Source organism: Drosophila serrata, unplaced genomic scaffold (genome assembly GCF_035046125.1).
Source record: "Drosophila serrata isolate PLE 108 unplaced genomic scaffold, ASM3504612v1 contig_34, whole genome shotgun sequence".
Classification (NCBI taxonomy): domain Eukaryota; kingdom Metazoa; phylum Arthropoda; class Insecta; order Diptera; family Drosophilidae; genus Drosophila; species Drosophila serrata.
Window position 1 is genome coordinate 439139 of NW_028256932.1, and position 23617 is coordinate 462755.

Consider the following 23617-nt stretch of genomic DNA (forward strand, 5'->3'; position numbering starts at 1 on the left):
AATTGAACATAGAGGAGCTACCAATTTTACCAGGATAATGACCCAAAGCAAAAATCAGATTTTCTGCAGATCTGGATGCAATGGAACTGCCCTCACTTAATGGATACACCTGCCTAGTCTCCTGACCTTAACGTCATTAAGAATTTGTAGCCAATTTTGGATCCTGGTATCCGCAAGAGGTCGATACCCAACCAAATGAGCTCAAAACAGGCCTCTTCGAAGAATGACCCAAGATTCCAAAGAAACCAACGGAAAAATTTGTTTTTTCAATGGAAACTCGTTTTAAGGATGTAATTAAGCAATATGGAGGCCACACAAAATATTAAGTTTATTATTATAATTAAAATTTAAGATCAAGTTGTTTGCACGAAATAAGCTGTGACATAAAAAAAGTCAGTATTTTTTTTGTATTTCAGTTTTAAGCGTTATCTAATGGTATTTAAAAATAATGAAGTGTCCTCATAAATGTCTAAATCCTACTTAACAAAACTGCATTTAAATTTTGTTGATACCTCTTACCGTTCGTTAAATATACGAGTTTGAATTTTAGGTTAACCTTTGCACGAAATAAGCTGTGAGCCACTGTACGTCTTCCAATCCAGACCCAAAAAACTGACCTACTCCCTAGGTATTTTTTATCAGAATGCAAGAGGCTTACGTAGTAAGCTTCCTAACTTGTATTCTGATAGCACCTTTTTATCGTTTGCATCTCAGGTTATTGTGCTCACAGAAACCTGGTTAAATCCGGAAATTCTGTGCCCTATCAGACGCGGGGGTGGAGTTCTTATAGCGGTGGACTCCTCACTCACGTCAGAATTATTAACCTTCGAGGAATGCAACGATGTTGAATTCCTCTGTGTGAAGCTATCTATCAAAGGTAGATCCATTTTTATTACCTGTTCCTACATACCTCCATTGTCGGAACTTCCTATTTATTGGAATCACCTTTCCGCTATTCAGATGGTTTCCAGTAAACTTTTGGATAGAGACCAATTGGTAGTCCTAGGAGATTTTAATATCCCTGGTGCTCAAATAATTCCACCAATACTCTCCATACACCTACACAACATGACTTTATCGCTGGCTCGTTCGACATTTCGCTGTCTCAAGTCAACCTTGTGTGAAATTCCTTACAGCGTTTGCCCGATCTATGCCTCGTCTCTGATCCTGCGAGAGTCAGTTTAGCAGCCCGAAGATCCTTATCATCCAACTTTCGATGTAACTCTTGATATTGGGTGTGACGTACAGAATATTTCTGACCGTCCAGCCAATAAAGTCCTATGTTTTCGCAAAACTGACTTTGAACATCTGAATAATTTTATAAACGAGTTCAATTGGCCCGATCTATACATGTGCACTGAAATGGCAGGTGCCGTGGATATTTTTTACAGTGCCATGAATTTATTTTTACTGAATGTGTTCCGTTATATTATCCGCCAAGCTCGAATAAACCGCCGTGGTTTACTAAAGAGTTGAGCCGACTTAAAAATAAAAATCTAGACTGTATGCTAAATTTAAATTCACCGGTTCTCAATCTGCCCTTTCATCTTATTTATCAGCTCGGTCAAACTTTACCGTGCTGAACGCGCAGTGTTATAAAAACTATTTAACTCGTTGTAGGGCCCAGTTCTCACAGGACCAAAAACAGTTTTATAATTTTGTTAACACTTAACGTAAGCCTAAAACAAATCCTTCCTCGCTTTCATTTGAAAATACTACCGCAAATAATGATCAGGCAATAGCCGATCTATTTTCACAGTTTTTTCAAACAACTTATTCAAACTCTTCGTATTTGCACCAGACTTATTCCTACGACATACCCAAATCAAACTTATTTTTCTGTCCTAGCCTAAACGAAAGCTCTCTTCTTTTAGATCTTCATCGTGTCAAGCCAGTTTATTCGCCAGGTCCCGACGGAATTCCTGGCTGTGTACTCAGGTAATGGTATTGTGCCGACGCCCTGTGCTATCCCCTTCTGAAATAGTTTACATTGTCCTTAGAAACCTCCCACTTTCTCATTATTTGGAATGAATCGTTTATTATTCCTCTCAAAAAAAAAAGGTAGTAAATTGGATGCCAGCAATTATAGAAGAATCTCTAAGTTGTTGGCCATCCCTAAATTATTTGAAAACATTATCATCCCTCACTTACAGCACCTTTGTAGATCAGTTATTTCTCCATGTCAACATGGTTTTATTAAGCGAAGATCAACAACAACAAATCTTTTGGAGCTCTCTTCCTATATTATAAATGGCTTCCATAATAATTGTCAGAAAGATGTAATCTATACTGATTTCAGTAAAGCATTTGACTCTGTTAACCATTCTCTCCTCGTTAGAAAACTCGATTCAATGGGTTTTCCAAGTGATTGGATCTCAAGTTATTTGAATGGCAGGACGCAAAAGGTCCTCTTTAAGAATAATTTATCCAATGTTGTAAGGGTTACATCTGGCGTCCCGCAAGGAAGCCATTTGGGACCCTTATTGTTTACATTATTTATAAATGACCTGCCCAAAGTCTTGACTAACTCCAGAGTGCTTAAGTACGCGGATGACGTCAAGCTTTGCGTGCAATACAATGACGTTGCCTGCCAGTCGGATTTACAAACAGATCTTAATAGTTTTCAAACTTGGTGCCGTGTAAACTTATTAAACTTAAATGGCTCGAAATGCAAGCTAATGACATTCTCTCGTGTCGATCTTAAGCTTGCTACTTAAACGCTGAACTGCTGCTCTTTGGAAACAATTAATTCTGTTGACGATTTGGGCGTCCGCTTGGACCCAAAACTTGATTTTATTGATCATATTTCGTCTATGGTGAATAGAGCCAGGGGTGTGCTTGGATTTATTAAACGGTGGTCGAAGGAATTCAATGACCCCTATGTTACTAAATCCTTGTATACTTCATTAGTTCGTCCTATCTTAGAATATGGATGCTACGTTTGGAGCCCTCAGTACGGCGTCCATAGTAAACGCATTGAGTCGGTTCAAAAGAACTTTTTACTTTTCGCTCTACACGGTTTAAATTGGGATGCAAACCAAAGATTACCTTCCTACTTTAGTATACTCCTATTAATAAACTTGCCGTCTTTAGCCAATCGTAGAACGATAACCTTTATTTTTAACCTTATACATGGTGATGTGGAAAAAGCTGACTTGTTGAGTCAGCTTAATTTTCATGTACCATGTAGAACTACTAGATCCTATATCCCATTAGTGTTGCGCCACTGTAGAACCTCCTTTGAACTGCATGAACCTTTTAGAGTGTTATGTGCAAATTATAATGATTTGTACACACTAATCTCTAACGTTGATACCCTTCCCAAATTAAAATCTTTTATACTAACACACTTAGTAAGCATGCAAGCTAACAATCTGGCAGCACGGCAGTGGTCAATTTCCTTGTATTCTGTCCTATATTTTCCATCGCGCCTACTAACACCTAACCCAAACAGGCACGTGCCTGGTGTCATACGGGCCACTTGAATGTACTGACCTTAGTGCATCAACGTCCAAGATATAAATAATTCATAAGGGGCTATATCTCAAATTTGATGAAAATCTGTTGAAAACTGAAAGAGTTATAATTTTTAAATGTATTATTTTTATTCTCTTGCAGGGTATTATAATTTCAGTCAGAAGTTTGCAACGCAGTGAACGAGGCACCTCCGACTATATAAAATATATATATTCTTGATCAGGATCAGCAGCCGAGTCGATCTAGGCATGTCTGTCTGTCCGTCTGTCCGCTTCTACGCAAACTAGTCTCTCAGTTTTGAAGCTATCTGAATGAAACTTTGCACTTAGTCTTCTATATACTCTCACTCGTATATATGTCGGAACGGGCCGGATCGGACGACTATATCATATAGCTGCCATAGAAAGTTGTTTGACCAAGGGGCACCTCGAAGCAGATGGTAACCTGTTTCCAATGCTGAATGGTTCACAGTCATTCGTTTTTGTGTTTTAAGAAATAAGGAAAACCAAAAGCCGAAGAATCATTCTCCACAAATAAAATGCAAGTTCTCAAAAGTCAAAGCAATCAAATGACTTTTTGGGCACTCAAAATATTGAATTGATGGGTCATCCAACTTATAGTCCTGACCTGGAACCTTTTGACTTTTTTTGTTTCCTCAAAAAAGAAAAACTTACGTGGAAAACGATTCTTATCGCCAAAAGATGCAATTGAAGCGTTTATAAACTATGTTTTAGTGATGTCTCAGAAGGAATGGTAAAAATGTTTTCAAAATTTGTCGTTCAAATGCAAAATCTTTTAAAAATAAATAAACCGTTTTTAATCGCCAATTAACATTTTCTTTGTTAGGCCTGAAATAAAGGCAGCCCTCGTATTATAAAAAATCACAAGCATCCCACACTTGTCAGAACACAATACATCGGCATTACAAACTGCTCTCCAATGTGAAACTTTGAAGATAGTGTTCTATGTATTTTCATTATTGTATAGTCAGATATTTTCATATACTCAGAGATGTAGTCGTTTTTTATTATTCCTCAATTCATTTTATGCAAATCAGATGATTATATCAAATAGTTACCATAGAAATGATTGCTAAACATAGAGGAAAATGCAAAACTGTACATGTAAAACTGTGACTGAAAACTGTTAAAATAATAAGTGTTTGTTGGGCGGCGATCATGTCACTAAATATTACCCGTTGTGGTTAAAGAAAAGGAGTCGGGCGCGTCGTGGGGCATTCGAAGCGTGTCAGCTTTATATATAGTACTAACTTGCTTAAACATAGGGGCCACGCTCCCGACCGATAAGCCATTTATAATATAAGAAGAAAGTTGAGGAAGTTGAGGAAAGTTGGACATTTGCAGTGAAGTGGGCTGTGCTGGTACCCAATTTCTGAGATAGTTAATTTTCCAACGAACTACTTTATCTGATTTATTCCTGCGCTGTCTGTGCAACTTTCTGGGTTTTGGCACAGTGATGTCGGTTGAAGCTTCGTAAGCAAACTATTTCGGAAAGTTTGTGTAATTCAAATTTTATTAAAATGAGGAAAGTTTCTACTAATTAGGGTAATTCATCAATATTTTTTAAATCATTGCAATAAATCATTCCATTTATTCCATTCCATTTTATGAAATTGTGTTCATTTAATAGCAGAGCAAGTCATTTCCGACCAGCGACAACCGCTATACCAATTTTTTGCCCATTTGTTATTAATATGGAATTTCTTTTTAATTTATTGCAAAGCGGACAACAATTTAATACCTGCCATCGAAATGATCGGTAAATTTATGGGAACGTTTAATGCAAAAATGTAAATATACAATTTATGTACCATATTTCGCAAGTAATGCTTTTTTCAGTTGATTCAAATGGATCAGCTTAAAAAAATTTCAAACTACAAGGATACCTAAATTTCAGCGTTCTTAATTAGCTTCATTTCTACTTATTATCCTGTAACGTAACTGTGATGAAATTTGAAATTTATCTTAAAACAAACATGTTTATTAAATTATTTTTATTGAACTATAAAAACATTTTTACATGGAGTCGGCTAAGACTTTTTTATAAAAAATGTATTATATAATACCTTATTTAAAACGTACTACTTACCATTTTTGAATAATTAATGGAAGTTGAATTTTAGCAATAGTTTCAAATTTTTTTACGAAAACTTTTAAAAGTTTTGATAATATTAGTCTGGATCGTTGAGGCTCTAGTTCACTGTGATGTCGTAAACAATCGACAAGGTTTAATAAAAGCTTGCAAGACATAGTTTGTATTCCTACAGCAAGACTTTCATCATGAACATTTTTTGAAAATAGATTTACGGCTTTTATTAATACATCCAAGCTTAGGCTCTGTCGTACATGATGAGCAAGATCCGCTAATGTTGAGTATGCTAAAGGACGAATCGAGTCCAATGTAACGCCTTTTCCAATAAGCAAGTTTTCATCAAAAAGTTGTTCAATGGATGGAATAAATTCTATAAAATTAAACAAATAAATAAAGCCATTAATATTATTTTAAAGAGTATAAACGTTAAATTAATTTTCGTATTCTGTTTATAGTTATATTGTTTTTCTTAAGAAACATTTTCTTCTGTTACTGTTCTCCATAATGTAAGATTAGTCCGAAAACAAATGTTCCTTCGTATTACGTTTCCTATACTTTGTAGGAGAGATCGGCAGCGGTGCCTAATTTGAGCACTTCAAGTATTCTCGCTCAAAATGCGGTGGCGGTGCTACTAACACTACATATTATGCGGTTTCAGTGTTTTGCCACCGATATGTCTGTGAGTAAGCTACAGATAATGAACACAAATATGTGGTGGAAAGAGACACTCTCAAATATCTACCCTTTTTTATACGCGGAATGCTTGCACATCCTTTTTTGTTCTTTGTTTAGTTCTGTTATTCGTACACCGCATATCTAAATATACAAGAAGAAAATGGACCAAGGCCAATAAACACATGTAGAAGAATTACATGCTAAAAAAAAAAATAATACAGTTGATTTTATATATTTCCTTTCGATCTCTTCTAGAATCAATTGTTTTGTAAGAATTCTATTTACTGACTTCATTCGGAAGGCTTCTGTCGTTGCGGTGATAAAAAATGACCACGAATTTATCACGTAATTAGAGCCCAAGAGAAACGGGAAGAGTCGTGTGGAATGTGTTGACTAAATTTATTATGGATGACGTGTCAATTAAAAATAACTTGGTTTACTTCCGCTCCTGTTAAAAAATACTGAGATGTGTTAGCAATCAAAACTCAAATATAAGCAGGGAAAAATGCTCAGTCTTTTTAACAACCAGCTGCTATGAGTATTGTGTATCTACTCCAGACTCGCGCCATTCAGGTACCTGAATCGAAAGCTCCTTCGTTCAGTGAGAAATTCTGTGCTCTACGCTCATGGATATTTTCCTTTCAGGATACTTTTTTAAACACAAAGTGAGTCGATAAAAAAACAAGAAATTTCCCGAAATTATTTAACGTTTTGCCTTTTAAACTACGTTGAATTTTTCTAAATGAAATATGTAGAGAAGATTACCCTTGTTCGGTGCAGGACGTTCGCACCTAATCATGCACGCATAGGTGTACCGATACACCTGCTGCGCTCTTTTTAGTTTGCTTCTTTATCTATTGCTCTCTCGCTTCTTCTTCTGTCGCCTATCTATTAAGCAAAACTACATTGTAAGCTCGTAAATATATAATCGAAGTCCAGCGTCCGATCGGCTGTTGCAGGTCCGACGAGATTAAAATAAGAAAATAAATATGGCATTATAACAAACCTATCCTTTGTCTTTCCCATAAACATTTTAAGGACTGCAACGCGATTCTTTGGCTCGGAGTCTGCAACCCGGAGTTCGCTGTTTAATATTGTTTAAACAAATCGTTTTGCTTCGCTGTCGCTTACCGGCATTCGGCCATAAGCACACAACCAAACACACATACATACATACAAACAGAACTACCTCAATACACATAGCCGCCGCTGATTTTCGTTTTCATCGTGCTGGGGAAATAAAGTTGTGTTGTGAAAAACATTATAAGCAGGTGTCTCACGTTTAAGCTTAGTAAATAATGCCTATTGCATACCTATATATGTATACATATGTATATATAGACATCGACGTGCGTTTGCCAATTATCCGGTGTTGCGAGGCAGACAATTTAGAACATTGTTGAGGTTCCGTTGCATCCCGGTGACGCTGATTAACCTCTAATTTTGCGCGGTAAAAACTAAACGGGTTCATACATACTGAAGCGGTCAGACATTTTTCTTTTATTAATTTTTGTCGCGTGAGAAAATAAAAATGTCTAATACGGAAAACTCGGTTCAGCATCCAAATGAACCGCCAAGTGACGTGGACTTCTACCGAGCCAAAGCCCAATCCGTTTTGCGGCAATTGAGCTCGATGAACTATTACATAAACCCAGAGACGGTAGATCAGTTTGATGAAGCTAATTTACTGGCGCGAATGGAGTGGTTTATTTCCTTAAACCTGGCCTTTGATTCCGCACAGACTTCGCTGGAAAAATTGGACTTTGCGGAGATAACGAGCGACCATCGGATCGAATTCTCTACTGCGTTCTTGAATGTGAAGGCGAAAATAAATCGAGGTTTAACGGCTCATCGTAAGTCACAATTGCCGTCTGCAACCGCTGCAAATTCAACTTCCATCGACATTATTAATGATCCGGATCTTTCTTTCCAATCTAGGATACCTTGGTTCCATGGATCCTATTCTGATTGGCAGGATTTTATTACGACGTTCACCACGGTCATCGGAAATGATGAGGAATTAAGCGGTATTGAAAAATTACAATATCTAAGATCAAGTTTAGGCGGCGTAGCTCTGGAGACCATACGTTCGGTTGAGCCCTCGAATGCTAATTGTTCACGTCAGAAAGCCCTTCGCGGTGGCCGCTGCGCCCCCTCTGTCCACCAAGCTTCCAAAAGATTGGCCGCTCTTGCACTCCCGCATGTCGGCCCTTCGCGCACTGCTCTACGTGCTCCCACTCGCCTCTCTTCGGTATTCGCAACTGCCCGCTCCCGAGTTCCCGAACTTCGCTCGCTGCTAAGCGAGCTGAGGGACGGCTAGTTCGCGGTCCACTTCTCGGGCCCGCTCTCGCATTTTTTAGCTTATAGGTCGAGAGCGCGGCCCTTATATTTATGCTATTTAGTACTATGCAGGGAAATAAAGCTGACGCACTGAAGCGAGAACCACGATGCCACCTACTTCTTCTTTTAACCTCTACGGGTTATATTTATTTTCTAACTGCGTCGCGGGAGCAATTTTAACCCCAAGGATATTTAGCGGCAAGATCGCCGCCCCTACACATTTGGTCCTTCGGGCCGGTTACGGATATCCTTCCGTTCTTTCACCAGCAGTTTCCGGTGATTTTTCCGCTAAATATAAGTCTAAGCTTTCTTCCGACTCGTTCTCGCTGCCGGTCTTCAACCGTGGGTCAAACATTAAATTTTTCTGCTGCAAGATTAATTGTTTTTTCTTTGTGTCAACTCCAAGTTCGAGTTAATACATAGGCGGTTAAGAATTTTAATTTCTTTTCGACCCCGATCGTCAAAAATTTACATCCGTGACGGATGTGTGTGCCGCCAGACTTCCCACCGTTTCTATCCGTTTCCCATTGTCCATACACTTGCCAATGGTTGAGGCCTATGTGCAGCCACATACACACACACGCATTCTAAACTCGTGAATATATATCCGTGCAGAACAGTGAAATTGTGTTGCGGGAAAATAAGGCATAATTAATATCGGCCATCTAGTGTGCGTTTTTTCGGGAATTCACCCTGTTCGCCGAACAGTCCGCCGCTCCCATACACAGCCTCACTAACCGCTTCGACGGTTATTATATTATTATTATTTTCAACATCCAGGCTATCCCTGTATAGTCCGGAGTCGCTCTAAAAGAACTACAAGGCACAATCCAAAGTTGGCTGAGCCAACGTGTACATGGTTTCCCCCAGGCTTGCAAAGCTCATGCTTTCCATGTGGGAGCAATTAATTGATAACCTGGCGAGAACTAGACCTGTGTTGGACCGAGCGCCATCGTACGCTGGAGGTCATCGACAACGTTACGCCTACCGGCTCAGGGCATCTTCAGCTAAGGTCGGAGATACGACCGAGTTACAACACCGGGATGCAATAAATTAATCAGAAGATATTCACATAGAACGTGTTAATAATTGGAAGAGTTAAGTTCGAATTTTAATTTAGTAGTTATGAACTAAATGGAGGTTTTGCAATAGCATTAAATTGAGATTTGTTATGACAGAAGAGAGTAGGCAGACAGCAATGGCGACTACCAATGTTTTGGAAGCTATCAAGGTAATAGACTTGGTATAAATTATTTCGAAGTACGAGGGAGACTCTGGCAAAGAAGATGGGTTTATAGGACCGATAGGAGAACATGGGGGTAACCAATATAGCAAAGGCTTATGAAATAGCCTGCAGAGCAGAGAACGGCTTCGAGTGAATGAAAAAAATTCGTACGCGCTCAACAGCCGAATAATCAAACTTTTCGGATCAGCCGATCAAACTTGCATGCGCTCACATTTCCGTTGTAGGTTTTAAATCCACTCGGGTGCGAGCGATTTTTTGTTTCACTCCAAATTGTTCGGCTCGTGTTCAGCATAATGATTTCGGGCGCTACTCATTCGATTCAACAATCATTTTTTTTTTAACAAGAAAAGCACTCAACTCACAAAAATTAACCCGTATGATTTTACTCATGCGCGCAGCAAACGGAACTTTTTTTGCACAGATGAAATGTGCAAAGAAGAAGGTAAAACACAACACAATGAAAATGATTTCACAACAAAGCTTTTATTTTCATGTTTTAATTTTATTTTATTTTATATTAAAACATATTTATTGTTTAATCGCATTTTGATCTCAAATTTGACTAAAAAGGAGGAAGACAAAAAAACAAGCAACAACAAGCTTCAAGAAGCTCGCATAGAAATGGTTACTGTATAAGTTAACTAAGTTAACCGGGCGACAGCAATGACCGATCGTCCGAAAGCTCGCTCCGGCCAAATTGCTGACCCAGCGTCTGGCCGGAAGCTCGTGCATAGCCGGCAAGCACTGCCCATTGGAGTGGCCGCTATGAGTCTCACTTTTGTTAGTTCTTAAGTTCAGTTCTGATTTTATATTCGACAAATAAAGAGCCATCGCTCATACAAGAAACTCCGACGATCCGTCTTTAAGCTTTTATCATTGTAAATCTGACTGAGTCTCTAGGCGAGCAGATAAAGATGGACAGTCATTCCTCCAACCTAATCTACCTTACTATATATTCTACGGCAAGCCGGCTAGAAGGAACCAAAGGGCCTGTTGCCCCAACTCTACAACTCCAAGAATAATCCGTGGCGAAGTGCATATTGCCTACGGCAAGTCTTCGTCGGACAACATCTTATTAATTTACATGCATTCGTAATCCTCACTTCGTGTCATCTTGTCGCTAATCGTTTACTCATCCATGATCAACTCGAATTGATCCGAATGAAGCTTTCGTCAACACATGCTCATTTTTTTGATCGGAATGATGCGTACGGCAAAATTAGTTGATTTTTACTCATCACTGTGTTTTTTTCAGTGAGTTGAGTTGATTGAAAAAGTTCGCGTATGATTGTGATTTTTGCAGTTCTCTGCTGCAGAAAGAAGAATTTGAGAACCTTAGAGGAAGCAGAATTGGAAGCAAAGGGTCAAGGACTAACTGAGGAGTTGGGGAAGCAAGATAACCCAGTACCTGAGTCAGTGCAGACTGGCACGAGAGGATGATGTCAATTTTTCGCAATCAGCCTCGAACAACCAAGAGGATATTTACGGACTAGGAGGGGCCACTTAACTTTACCTTATGTATTGATTAAATCACAATAAAAAGGTTAATTGACACAGGATCCAATTTCTCGTTTATTCGACCCGAATTGGCTCAGTCACAATATGTGAATATGACCCAATGTATGTGTTATAAACCGAATAGCGATTGAAACGATTATGCAATTATATAACATTTTTAGGGAAGCACACTTACTAACGTTGAAAGAGCTGGAAGGAGTAGGGAAGATGAGAGTGCTACTTTTCAGATTTCACCAGTTTTTTTGACGTACTAATCGGGATAGATTTGTTACAACAGTTAAAGACCGTGATCGACATAGAAAATGGTTGGTTCCGCACGATGGACGAAAAGTTGAGGATGCAGTTCGCTAAATATTGACCAACGCTGTCCCAGTACAGGTAAACAATGGGGATTTCTTGTGAAGCAAAATAACAGTGAAGGATATAATCATTTCAGAAGGTATTTACAGGGCAGTGGCTGGGCAGAGTCTGGTAGAAGTAACGAATTATGTGGAGATAGACCTGGAGTTGTTTTTGGAAGAACCATTAAATGTTTCAGAACAATATTTCGAATTCAATAATATTGATGAGACAGGTAACGGTAATAAAAACATGCCATTTGGATTAAATAACGCTCCCGCAATCCTTCAAACCTTAATGAATAACATTTTCGGAGAATTGCTAGGGACATGGACGACATTTAAGTGTTCTCAGCATCGTTGCATGAACACATCAAAGATTTAGAAAGAGTTTTTAAGAAGCTGGTAGAGGCAAATTTTAAACTACAATTGGATAAGACGGAATTCTTGAGAAAAGAGGTGGAATATTTAGGGCACCTAGTTATCCAACAAGGGATTAAACCAAACCCAGGGAAAATTCCAGCAAGGGAATGCGTAAATATAGTAAAGGCAATACAAAGTTTCATGGCCTTATTCGAAGTACCCAAGAAGATAGTTTGCAACCAAGGTGTCGAATTTTCACCAAACCTCCTTAGGGACTTTTGTAGGCAGTGCAAACTAGAACTGCACACAAGGTCCTTCCAGCAGTCGTCGAGCAACTCCACGGTCGAAAGACTACACTCCACAATTACGGAAATATACAGGCTTATAAATGAAAGTAAGAAGACAAATAAGTTAGAAATCAGGCATGAGGAAGTACTGGATGAGGCGTTTATAACGTGTAATAACGCTATTAATTCAGCTACTAAGTGAACACCTCAGGAACTATTCACTGGGAAAACGCATAGGAAATCAGGCATGAGGAAGTACTAAATGAAGCGTTAATAACGTACAATATTATTCACTCGAAGAACGCAGTTTCTTAAATAATGCGTCCTTTAAAAATTAACACGATTATTTACAAAAGATCAATGCGATTCAGGCAGAATTATACCCAAAAATTAAAAAAAGGGTAGAGCAACAAAAAACCAGTAGAATAGAAGCGACAAGTACAGATAGAAGGAAACCAAGCCAGAGAACGGCAACGATCAACATTTGTACTATCATACCCGAACATTGACTCTGATTTTTTTTTTGATTTTGCATAAACAAAATTGAATCGAAAATCGAAGCGAATATTCAGTTCCGATCACTCCTGCCTGGTTGCGGTATGATTGCTTTCGATCAAACGTTTTCTGTGAATTGCAAAGAATGATCGAGACTGTTCCTTGCATTCAGGCCGATCACAATCATTCAGTTTGCTCACACCGGGATGCGTTTTTTGATTCAATTTTTGATTATTCCATTTGTTCACACCGTGTGTTTTGATGCTAAAAAGTTAAATTTGATCGGTTGCCTAATTTGCAAAAATATGGCGATCGAATCTGTGAAAAGCGTTGCTGATAAGATACAGAATGGAAACTAAGCCTTATCTGCCCAACGCAAGGGAAGAAGATTTATTTGGAACATTTTGACATAGTAAATAAAACCAGTCAATACCACATTAAAAAAAAATTCGTTTATTCTCGCACATGTTCAAAAGTGTTAAAGTACAGCGCAAGCCAAACCTCGAACTTGAATAGGCACAGCTGCTGCAAAATTATTATTATTACACCGCTGGACAAAGCCGAAGCAATTAAAAAATGCGCAAATTGGTTCATAAAAGATTGTCGGCCATTTTCAGCAGTGCGCGGTTCCGGGTTTGTAAAACTTAAAAAAAAATTTATTAAGATCGGCGCAACGTACGGAGAGTACTTCTAAGTTTAAGACATGCTACCAGATCCAACTACAATATCTCGGAAAGTCTCGAAATGCGCTAATGAAAAGAAGGAGGAATTTAAGGCGGAAATAAATAAGGTTGTGAATAGTGGGGACGCGTCAGCTACAATAGATGTGGTCGGACAACTATGTTAAGCGGAACTTTCAATGAGTAACGTTCCACTACCAGAAGGAATATAAATGGTTTGACATAGTCTTAGCAATAAAGTCATTAGATTTCGAAAGGGCAACGGGCGTTAACATTTTAAGAAAACTAAAAAATTTGTTTAATGAATTTCACATTTCAAATATTGAAAAATGAAGTTTGTTCACGTCAGAAGGCCCTTCGCGGCGGCCGCGGCGCCGCCTCTGTCCACCGAGCCTCCAAAGCTTTGGCCGCTCTTGCACTCCCGCAAGTCGGCTCTTCGCGCACTGCTCATCGGGCTAGTATAAGCGCTCCCGCGCCCACTCTTCCATGTTCGCGAACGCCTGCTCCCGAGTTCCCGAGCTTCGCTCGCTGCTAAGCGAGCTGAGGGACAGCTAGTTCGCGCTCCACTTCTCGGGCCCGCTCTCGCACTGTTAAGCGTAGCTTATCGGTCGGGAGCGCGGCCCTTACATTTAAGCTATTTAGTACCATGTATGCAGCGCAATAAAGCTGGCGATTTTTGAATTGCCCACGACGCCCCCGCCTTACTATTCACCTTCGTTTGCGACGTGGGAATTTTCACTTGGGCTACATTTTCCAATACAGGATCTTCAGCGGCAAGATCGCCCCCCTACAAACATTGGTCCTTCGAGCCGGATACCGATATCCTTCCGTCCTTTCACCAGCAGTTCCCGGTGATTTTTCCGCTTAGATAAGTATTACTTGATTCCGTCTTGTTCTCGCTGCCGGTCTTAGACAGTGGGCCGAACATTTAATTTCGGTCGCACCGCTGCAAAATTCATTGTTTTGTTCGTGTCAACTCCCCGTCCGAGTTTTCCTGACACCACGGCAGTGAGAAATTCCACTTTCTATTCGCCTCCGAACTTCGAAATTTTCCATCCGTGTCCGTTTTGTGTGCGCCGCCATCCTCCTCGCCGTCTCTTCGATTCCCCGTTGTTCATCCACTTGCCAACGGTCGAGGCCTATGTGCAGCCACATACACACACACGCATTCTAAACTTGTGCTAATATTTCCGTACAAAAAAAATTCTCCGTGAACAGTGAAATTATGTTACAAAAAGAAAGGCATAATTAATATCGGCCAGCCGGTGTACGCTTGTTGCGGGAATTCACCCTGATCGCCGAACAGTCTGCCGCTGTCACGATATTTTTTTTCGCTAATTTTTTGTGCTGTATCCATACACTTTTTTCTGTTCGCACAATTCAATACAGTCTACTTCTCGAAGCTCCACTGTGCCAATACAAACCCTAAAGTTTTTCAAGAAACAAATTTCGTCAGCCAAGGATTTAAAATAATCCGAATTTTATAAATCCTATTTTTTATTTATATCAATTTAAGATACATACGAGGTCTGTCAATTAAGTTCCCGGAATTTGGCTCAGACTGTCCGGGAAGTGAAGAAATCTTTCAAAATTGGTTACACTCCTTCACAGTAGTCTCCCTTGAGTTCGATGCACCGCCGCCAGCGATGAATCCATGATTGGAAGCACCCCGCAAACCCCCCTGAAGAAAGGTCCCTTAGGACACTCGTCGTGACGGTTTGGACTCCATTTACTCCATCATATCGGTTTCCCTTGAGGTGGGTTTTCAATTGTGGGAAGAGGTGGAAGTCACAGGGTGCTAGGTCCGGGCTGTAGGGGGGGTGCGGGAGCGTTGGAATGCCATTACGAGTCAAAAATTCCCGAACAGCGAAGGACGAATGTGCAGGTGCATTATCGTGATGTAGCACCCAACCTTGTTTGGCCAATTCAGGTCGTGCCGGATCTGCCGGATTGTCTCTTTATTGATGCCCAACTCTTCCTCTAACATTCTAAGGGATACCCGTCGATCTTCGAGTACGCGTTTGCGCAGACGTTCCAGATTAGCGGCGGTCCGCGCGTTGCAAGGAGCGCCTTCGCGAGGATCATCCTCTACCGACTCTCGGCCGCATTTGAACCGCTTAGCCCATTCGTAAACTGCTGTTTTTTTTCAGGCAATCATCCTTATACACGTCGGTTAACTGTCTCAAAATTTCGGACGCGTGTTCACCGCGCTTCACCAAAAATTTGATGACTTCTCTTTGTTCAATAATTTTATCACACATTTTCACGACGTCGTGTCTTAAGTAGTTATATTCAAATCACTTTAAAAAATAAACCAACCAACCAACCAACCAATAATTCTTCTTACGAATTACGGTGGAGTGAGCGCTCTACTGTTGCCAACCGCAGCGCTATTACCAAATTCCGGGAACTTAATTGACAGACCTCGTATATTGGGCAAGCTTCGCGATATTCTGCGCTGATCATCGATCTCCACAATTATCTACATACATATATATTGGGCAAGATTCGCGCTATTCTGCGCTGAGCATCGATTTCTACAATTATTTACATATATACATATATATTGGGCAAGCTTCGCGCTATTCTGCGCTGAGCATCCAAGTTATTACATACATATGTATATACACACGCCGCACAGTGCCTACGAGACAAAATCCGCCATCTAAAATTTTAAGGAAATTTCGTGAACCAAAATTTAAAATTATCCGAATTTTATTTATCCTATTTTCATTTAGATGAAAGAAATACAAATTTACACACATACCTCCATACATACAAGCTTCGCGCTATTCTGCGCTGAGCATCGATTTCCACAATCTACATACATACATATATTGGGCAAGCTTCGCACTATTCTGAGCTGAGCAGCAAAACACAAACACAAACTAGTGTTTTTAATTGTCTTCCATTTAGCCGCCGACACGACCGTGTTGTTGTTGCCCTGTAGTTCTTTAGGTCCCTCACTCATCACTGCTTTGCCGACGGCTTATCCCAGTGAGCTCTTCTCCGCGACCAAAACCGGATGTTTGTTTTTTAAATTCTGCATCGAGCATCGATTTCCACAATTTTCTCTCAAACAAAAGCCAAGGGTTTATTTCGACCATTTCATCCGTGATCAATAAATTTGGCAACAATTAATTACTTCCGACCAATACGTTCCTATATCCGTATTTAATTTCTTACGGGATCCATCCACATTTCGTGACCAATTTTCTAAGCAAAATGTAAGCAAAACTCCATGTCCGAAATATATTGAATATTAAGAGAAAATACAAGGATTTCAATTTGCAAATTCACTACTATTCAATATTAGCCCGAACTACCAAAATACAAAATAATTGTAATTTCCAATTAAAATAAAAAATTATTCCTGAATTTTAATTACGGCCGACTCCGTCAATCCGTTTGGGAAGATCCCAGTCCGCATCTCCGCAACCCTCTCCGATTAACTTAAAATCCACTGTTCGACCACAAAAAATGGCTCAAACCGCCATCGACATTGCGTTGAGGAAGTTTATTGCCACCACAGACCGTGTGAGTCAAGTCTTTGCCTCGAAAAGATCCAACCTCTAGACGCCCCAGAAACCACCCAGCACTCTCCTTCCACGTGTCAAGTGCGTCGCGACCAAATTCGGGCTTTGTGGGAAAAGGTGGAGAAGAGTTATGAGAGCTGCTCCGAACTGCTCTTCGTGTCCGACGACGGCGCAGACACTTCAACGGTGTTAGAAGCTAAGTATAGCTTCTGCTACTCCGTTTATTCCAGGTGTGTAGCCCAGCTGCAGGAGATAATAGAAAGGGGCGCGGCCCAGTCAACTCTGGCTTCCAGCAGCACACACTCCCTTCCACCGGTTGTTGTTTACCACCGCACTATGGTCCAGAAGTTGATTTTTTTTGGCATAAATTCGAAATTTTCATGTTTATATTTTGTATTTTTGATTTAAAATATTAAAGTTAAAATATCAAACATAAACAAAACTAAGAAAATATGCTTTACAAGCTGCTCTGAAGTTTTTTATGAGCTTTAGAAACCAAACAATCGAATAGCTGTTTGGTGATAAGAAATTGGCGGCAAATTGCTGTTTACTTTTTTACGTGAAAATAAAAATTCTTTGTCCGAACAAACTATTGATAGTAATGGAAATTGTAAATCAAGGTATGTATTTTTTACTGAATATAGTATGTTAATGTGTAGTCTTAGTGTTTGTGTTTTGTTTAATGTTCAATTTATGTGTATTTTCTATATAAAATTAACATGCGTCCCTTGTGTTTCGTGGAAATTAATTACTTCAGTTTGTACTAAAATATGTCGTTCTTTATCGGTAATTAACAACTTTTCCCCGCTCGTCCCCCTTTTCACGCAATTCCGCAATATTTAGCGACGTTCGAATTTCGCCATAGCGATCTCTTCGATATTTGGCTCAGCAATAATCGCAAAATATCATCTGTGTTAGATTGCATTTATGAGAAAATAAGCCATTACCACGTCGAAGATGATAAAAAATTAGAAATCAATAAAAAAAAACAAGTAATTTTGAATCAATTATTAAAAAAATGACTACCAAAATGCAACTATATGGTCGAACGTTTTCAGGAAAAAATGTGGAATGATATGATATGGGTCTACGAGTAAGCGTGCCAAAGCAAAATGGTAGCGGGAACAGCAATGACGGTAATACAGCAAGAAGAGCTTTTGCAAATATTGAACAAATATCACCCATAACCGGCTTTGACAAAACCCTTTTAAATAATTTTCACGTTATATTAATAGCAGTTTCATGTAACTTTTATATAAACTCTGACAAATTTCAAACTTTTTGTGAGAAAACGTTTTGCCTATATATGCATAAATACCCGTGGTACCCCATGTCACCAATGATTCACAAAATATTAGTCCACGGTTTTCAAATAAATAATTCAACGTTAGTTCCACTAGGATGCTTAGGCGAAAATGCTTCAGAAGCCCGCAATAAAATGTATAAAAAAGACCGACTCTCACACGCAAGGAAAAATAGCCGAATCAATACTATGACTGACATTTTCCACAGGGCGATCGATTCCTCGGATCCGTTACTATCTAGTGTCTGTTTAAGGGAAAGAGAACGAAAAAACACAAAAAAAAGCAATTCCCAAAGAAGTATTAAGCCTACTGGAGCTGCCGTCAACCGAGAACAACATCCCATTTGAAAAGGAATTGCAATCTGATTGTGATTCGGATGACGACTTGAACGAAGGCAGCTCAATAATACTAGAAGAAGAAGAAGAAGAATATAATGTTTAAGACAAAACACATACATAACATATAAATATGTATATATATAAATGTAAGTATATTGTCTGAATTCAGCTTCATACTCAATTTCTAATTATAATACTACGAATCGGTTCGTATGGGAGGCAATAGAGGGCGTGGTCTCACAGACTCAAAAGTTTTTTTTACATTATTGTCTTTCTGAAATATCATAATGTGCAAAGTTTTAGGTCTGTAACTCTATTTTTTGAATTTATGCCAAAAAAAATGACTTCTGGACCATAGTGCACCGGTAGACACCGAGGTGTTTGCGGGCGACTATCTTCGTTGGCCCACGTTCAGAGATCTTTTGCATATTTTGCATTCCTTTTTGTGCCTTCTTCGTCTAGCTTTTGTTTGCGCCGTCGCAACAGCTAAACGTTTTATCTATCTATCTCCCACGCTCTCTCACTCTCTCGCTTTAGTTGTGCCGCTGCACTTCTTATCTCACCTGATCTCATTCGCTCTCCCACTCTCTCGCTCTCGCTGAGACTCTTCACTTCTTTCTTAATAGCTCAGTTGTTATTATTTCAAAGTACAAGTACAGTGGTAAGTCCATATAATGTCCGGAAATATTGTCTGTTTTGTCAAAACCTGCAAAAAGGCAATTGCTGCAGGTGACCTTACAATCGGCTGCTGGCTGTGCGACAACGTCATGCACGCCAAGTGTATTGGAGTTGCAGCTCGGACGGTGGACGATGTAAAAAATAAACATCGGCCTGCGTTTCTGTTGTGAGGCCTGTCGCGATGTAGAAAGGGAGATGATGTCTTTCATGCGGCAAACCAAAAGCGGTTTTAAGGGCATTTTAACGAGTTTTCGTAAAACTCTTGAATTAATGTTCTTGGCGCTGGACACCCAATTTAATAGCCTTACGCTATTTAATGAGTCTCCTAGGCGCAAAAAAACTGCTACTGGTGGGCAGCATGTAGACGGACCCCAACTACCTGCAACGGGCTCTCAGCAGCAGCCTCCCTCGGCACAGCCCTCGACCTCAGCATTAATTCCAAGAGTGCTGAGATCGAGCGCTAGAAAAGATTCGGTATCCGAATGTGCTTTTAGATCTTCATCGTGTCAAGCCAGTTTATTCGCCAGGTCCCGACGGAATTCCTGGCTGTGTGCTCAGGTATTGTGCCGACGCCCTGTACTATCCCCTTCTGAAATTGTTTACCTTGTCCTTGGAAACCTCCCACTTTCCCATTATTTGGAAGGAATCGTTTATTATTCCTCTCCACAAAAAAGGTAGCAAATTGGATGCCAGCAATTATAGAGGAATCTCTAAGTTGTCGGCCATCCCTAAATTATTTGAAAACATTATCACCCCTCACTTACAGCACCTTTGTAGATCAGTTATTTCTCCATGTCAACATGGTTTTATTAAGCGAAGATCAACAACAACAAATCTTTTGGAGCTCTCTTCCTATATTATAAAGGGCTTCCATAATAATTGTCAGACAGATGTAATCTATACTGATTTCAGTAAAGCATTTGACTCTGTTAACCATTCTCTCCTCGTTAGAAAACTCGATTCAATGGGTTTTCCAAGTGATCTTCTTAATTGGATCTCAAGTTATCTGAATGGCAGGACTCAAAAGGTCCTCTTTAAGAATAATTTATCCAATGTTCTAAGGGTTACATCTGGTGTCCCGCAAGGAAGCCATTTGGGACCCTTATTGTTTACATTATTTATAAATGACCTGCCCAAAGTCTTGACTAACTCCAGAGCACTTATGTACGCGGATGACGTCAAGCTTTGCGTGCAATACAATGACGTTGCCTGCCAGTCGGATTTACAAACAGATCTTAATAATTTTCAAACTTGGTGCCGTGTAAACTTATTAAACCTAAATGGCTCGAAATGCAAGCTAATGACATTCTCTCGTGTCGTTTCTAAGCTTGCTACTTAAACGCTGAACTGCTGCTCTTTGGAAACAATTAATTCTGTTGACGATTTGGGCGTCCGCTTGGACCCAAAACTTGACTTTATTGATCATATTTCGTCTATGGTGAATAGAGCCAGGGGTGTGCTTGGATTTATTAAACGGTGGTCGAAGGAATTCAATGACCCCTATGTTACTAAATCCTTATATACTTCCTTTTTCCGTCCTATCCTAGAATATAGATGCTGCGTTTGGAGCCCTCAGTACGGCGTCCATAGTAAACGCATTGAGTCGGTTCAAAAGAACTTTTTACTTTTCGCTCTACGCGGTTTAAATTGGGATGCACACCAAAGATTACCTTCCTACTCTAGTAGACTCCTATTAATAAACTTGCCGTCCTTAGCCAATCGTAGAACGATGCTAGGGATAACCTTTATTTTTAACCTTATCCATGGTGATGTGGAAAGTGCTGACTTGTTGAGTCAGCTTAATTTCCATGTACCATGTAGAACTACTAGATCCTATATCCCATTAGTGTTGCGCCACTGTAGAACCTCCTTTGAACTGCATGAACCTTTTAGAGTGTTATGTGCAAATTATAATGATTTGTACACACTAATCTCTAACGTAGATACCCTTCCCAAATTAAAATCTTTAATACTAACACACTTAGTAATCATGCAAGCTAACAATCTGGCAGCACGCCGGTAGTCAATTTTCCTCGTATTCTGTCCTATATTTTCCATCGCGCCTACTAACACCTAACCCAAAAAGGCACGTGCCTGGTGTCATTCGGGCCACTTGAATGTACTGACCTTAGTGCATCAACGTCCAAGATAAAATAACTGGCGAAGCGCACGCCATTGTTTCCAAGGCCCCGCTCACCAATGAAGGTTTCGTCTCGGCTTGGCAAAGCCTCACCGACCGCTTCGAGAACCGGCGGTTGTTGGTCAACAGCCAGTTGAAAATCCTTTTCAACATCCAGGCTATCCCCCAAGAGTCCGGCAGCGCGCTAAGGGAGCTGCAAGGCACTATCCAGACTCTATCTAGCGGCATTAGAGATGACCGCCGTTCAAGTCGAAGCCTGGGACTGCCTCCTGGTGTACATGGTTTCCTCACGCTCTCCAAGTGGGAGCAATCTATCCACAATAAGGACAAAATTCCAACTTGGAACGAGCTAGACGCGTTTCTGACCGAACGCCATCGTACGCTGGAGGCCATCGACGACGTTACGCCTACCAACTCAAGGCATTTTCCGCCAAAATTGTCGACTCCGAGGGCCCCAGCGCCCCGGCTCCATTCTTCCGATGTCAGAGTGACTCCAACACCCAGACCCAGAAGGTGTAACCTATGTTCCAGAGAAAACCACCCCCTGCGAAGATGTCCCCGTTTCCTTAAAATGACCGTAGTTAAAAGGTCAAATATCATCCGAAGAAAGCAACTCTGCTTGAATTGTTTGGCACGAGGCCATCAGCAGCGGGATTGCCCCAGTGCCCACTCTTGCCTTACATGCCGCAGACGGCATCACACCCTGCTGCATCCCAGAAGCTGTTCCTCCAGTGTTCAGATTGCTCCTGAACCTTCCAGCCCAGTAACCGCACCGATCCAAAGGATATTCGCGTTCTCCACACGAATCACTACTCCCAACGCCTTCAATTACTGGGTACCCTACGACATCAAGAGCAGACGTTCCCGAGGTAATTTATCCTACCCATGCCGAGTCTGCAGCGGAGTCCATCCGCTTCGAAAATGCTGAGAAGAGGCTCAGCGCGGTGTCCACCAACCGCTACTGTTCCAACTGTTTGGCCCACGAACATTCCCAAGGCAAGTGCCGCAGTGGTGACCGATGCAAGACGTGCAATCAGCTTCACCACACGCTCCTGCATATGCCGGGAAGTCCAGTTCCCGCACCCCGATATCAGCATCGGATGACTCCGTGCTCCCAATTCGCTTTATTTACTGACCGCTCTTCTAAATGATACATTTTTTTTCCAGTCCGCTTCGAGAAGATGCCACCGCTTCGCACCACGCGAACGCTCTGATCAGAGGTCCAATCCAACCGATTCCGAGGTTGCCACCGAACTTCATCCGCTACCGACGTCGACGTCTCCTCTACGATCCTGGGCCTCTCCCCCGCCCTCGTCAGCCACTCCACGGCCTCCTTCCACCGCTCCAGTCCGGTGCGCATAGGCAATTTCCGCCGCTAGCCAGGACACCCTGCAGAACGCGGCAGTGCTTATACAGGACGAATATGTTGCAACCCGAGTTGTTGCAAGGGGGGGAGAATGTTCACGTCAGAAGGCCCTTCGCGGCGCCGCATCTGTCCACCGAGCCTCCAAAGCTTTGGCCGCTCTTGCACTCCCGCAAATCGGCTCTTCGCGCACTGCTTATCGGGCTAGTATAAGCGCTCCCGCGCCCACTCTTCGATGTTCGCGAACGCCCGCTCCCGAGTTCCCGAGCTTCGCTCGCTGCTAAGCGAGCTGAGGGACAGCTAGTTCGCGCTCCACTTCTCGGTCCCGCTCTCGCACTGTTAAGCGTAGCTTATCGGTCGGGAGCGCGGCCCTTACATTTAAGCTATTTAGTACCATGTATGCAGCGCAATAAAGCTGGCGATTTTTGAATTGCCCACGACGCCCCCGCCTTACTCTTCACCTTCGTTTGCGACGTGGGAATTTTCACTTGGGCTACATTTTCGAATACAGGATCTTCAGCGGCAAGATCGCCCCCCTACAAACAAAGTTTATCACAGATAAAGGAACAAATATTTTAACAGCCGGGTAATAATTCAACTGCAGCAGCCATTTGTTGACCAATGTTTTGGACAAATCGTTTTCTGACACCACAGAGCTCGCAGAAGTTTTGGAATCATGCAAGAGTTGTGAAATATTTCAAAAAATCTAATTTGCAGCATATGTTGA

At 40.9% G+C, this 23617-nt stretch overlaps 1 protein-coding gene across 6 annotated transcripts in view; it reads right to left on the reverse strand.

The window, feature by feature from the left end:
- Nipped-A (Transcription-associated protein Nipped-A) overlaps positions 1 to 23617 on the reverse strand; it is a 321958-nt gene that overhangs the window by 177166 nt on the left and 121175 nt on the right. For all 6 annotated transcript variants that reach the window (XM_086834335.1, XM_086834337.1, XM_086834345.1 and 3 more), the window contains one exon: positions 5587 to 5959. In XM_086834335.1, coding sequence (XP_086690461.1) covers positions 5587 to 5959 — 373 coding nt within the window. The remainder of the gene's footprint in view (positions 1 to 5586; positions 5960 to 23617) is intronic.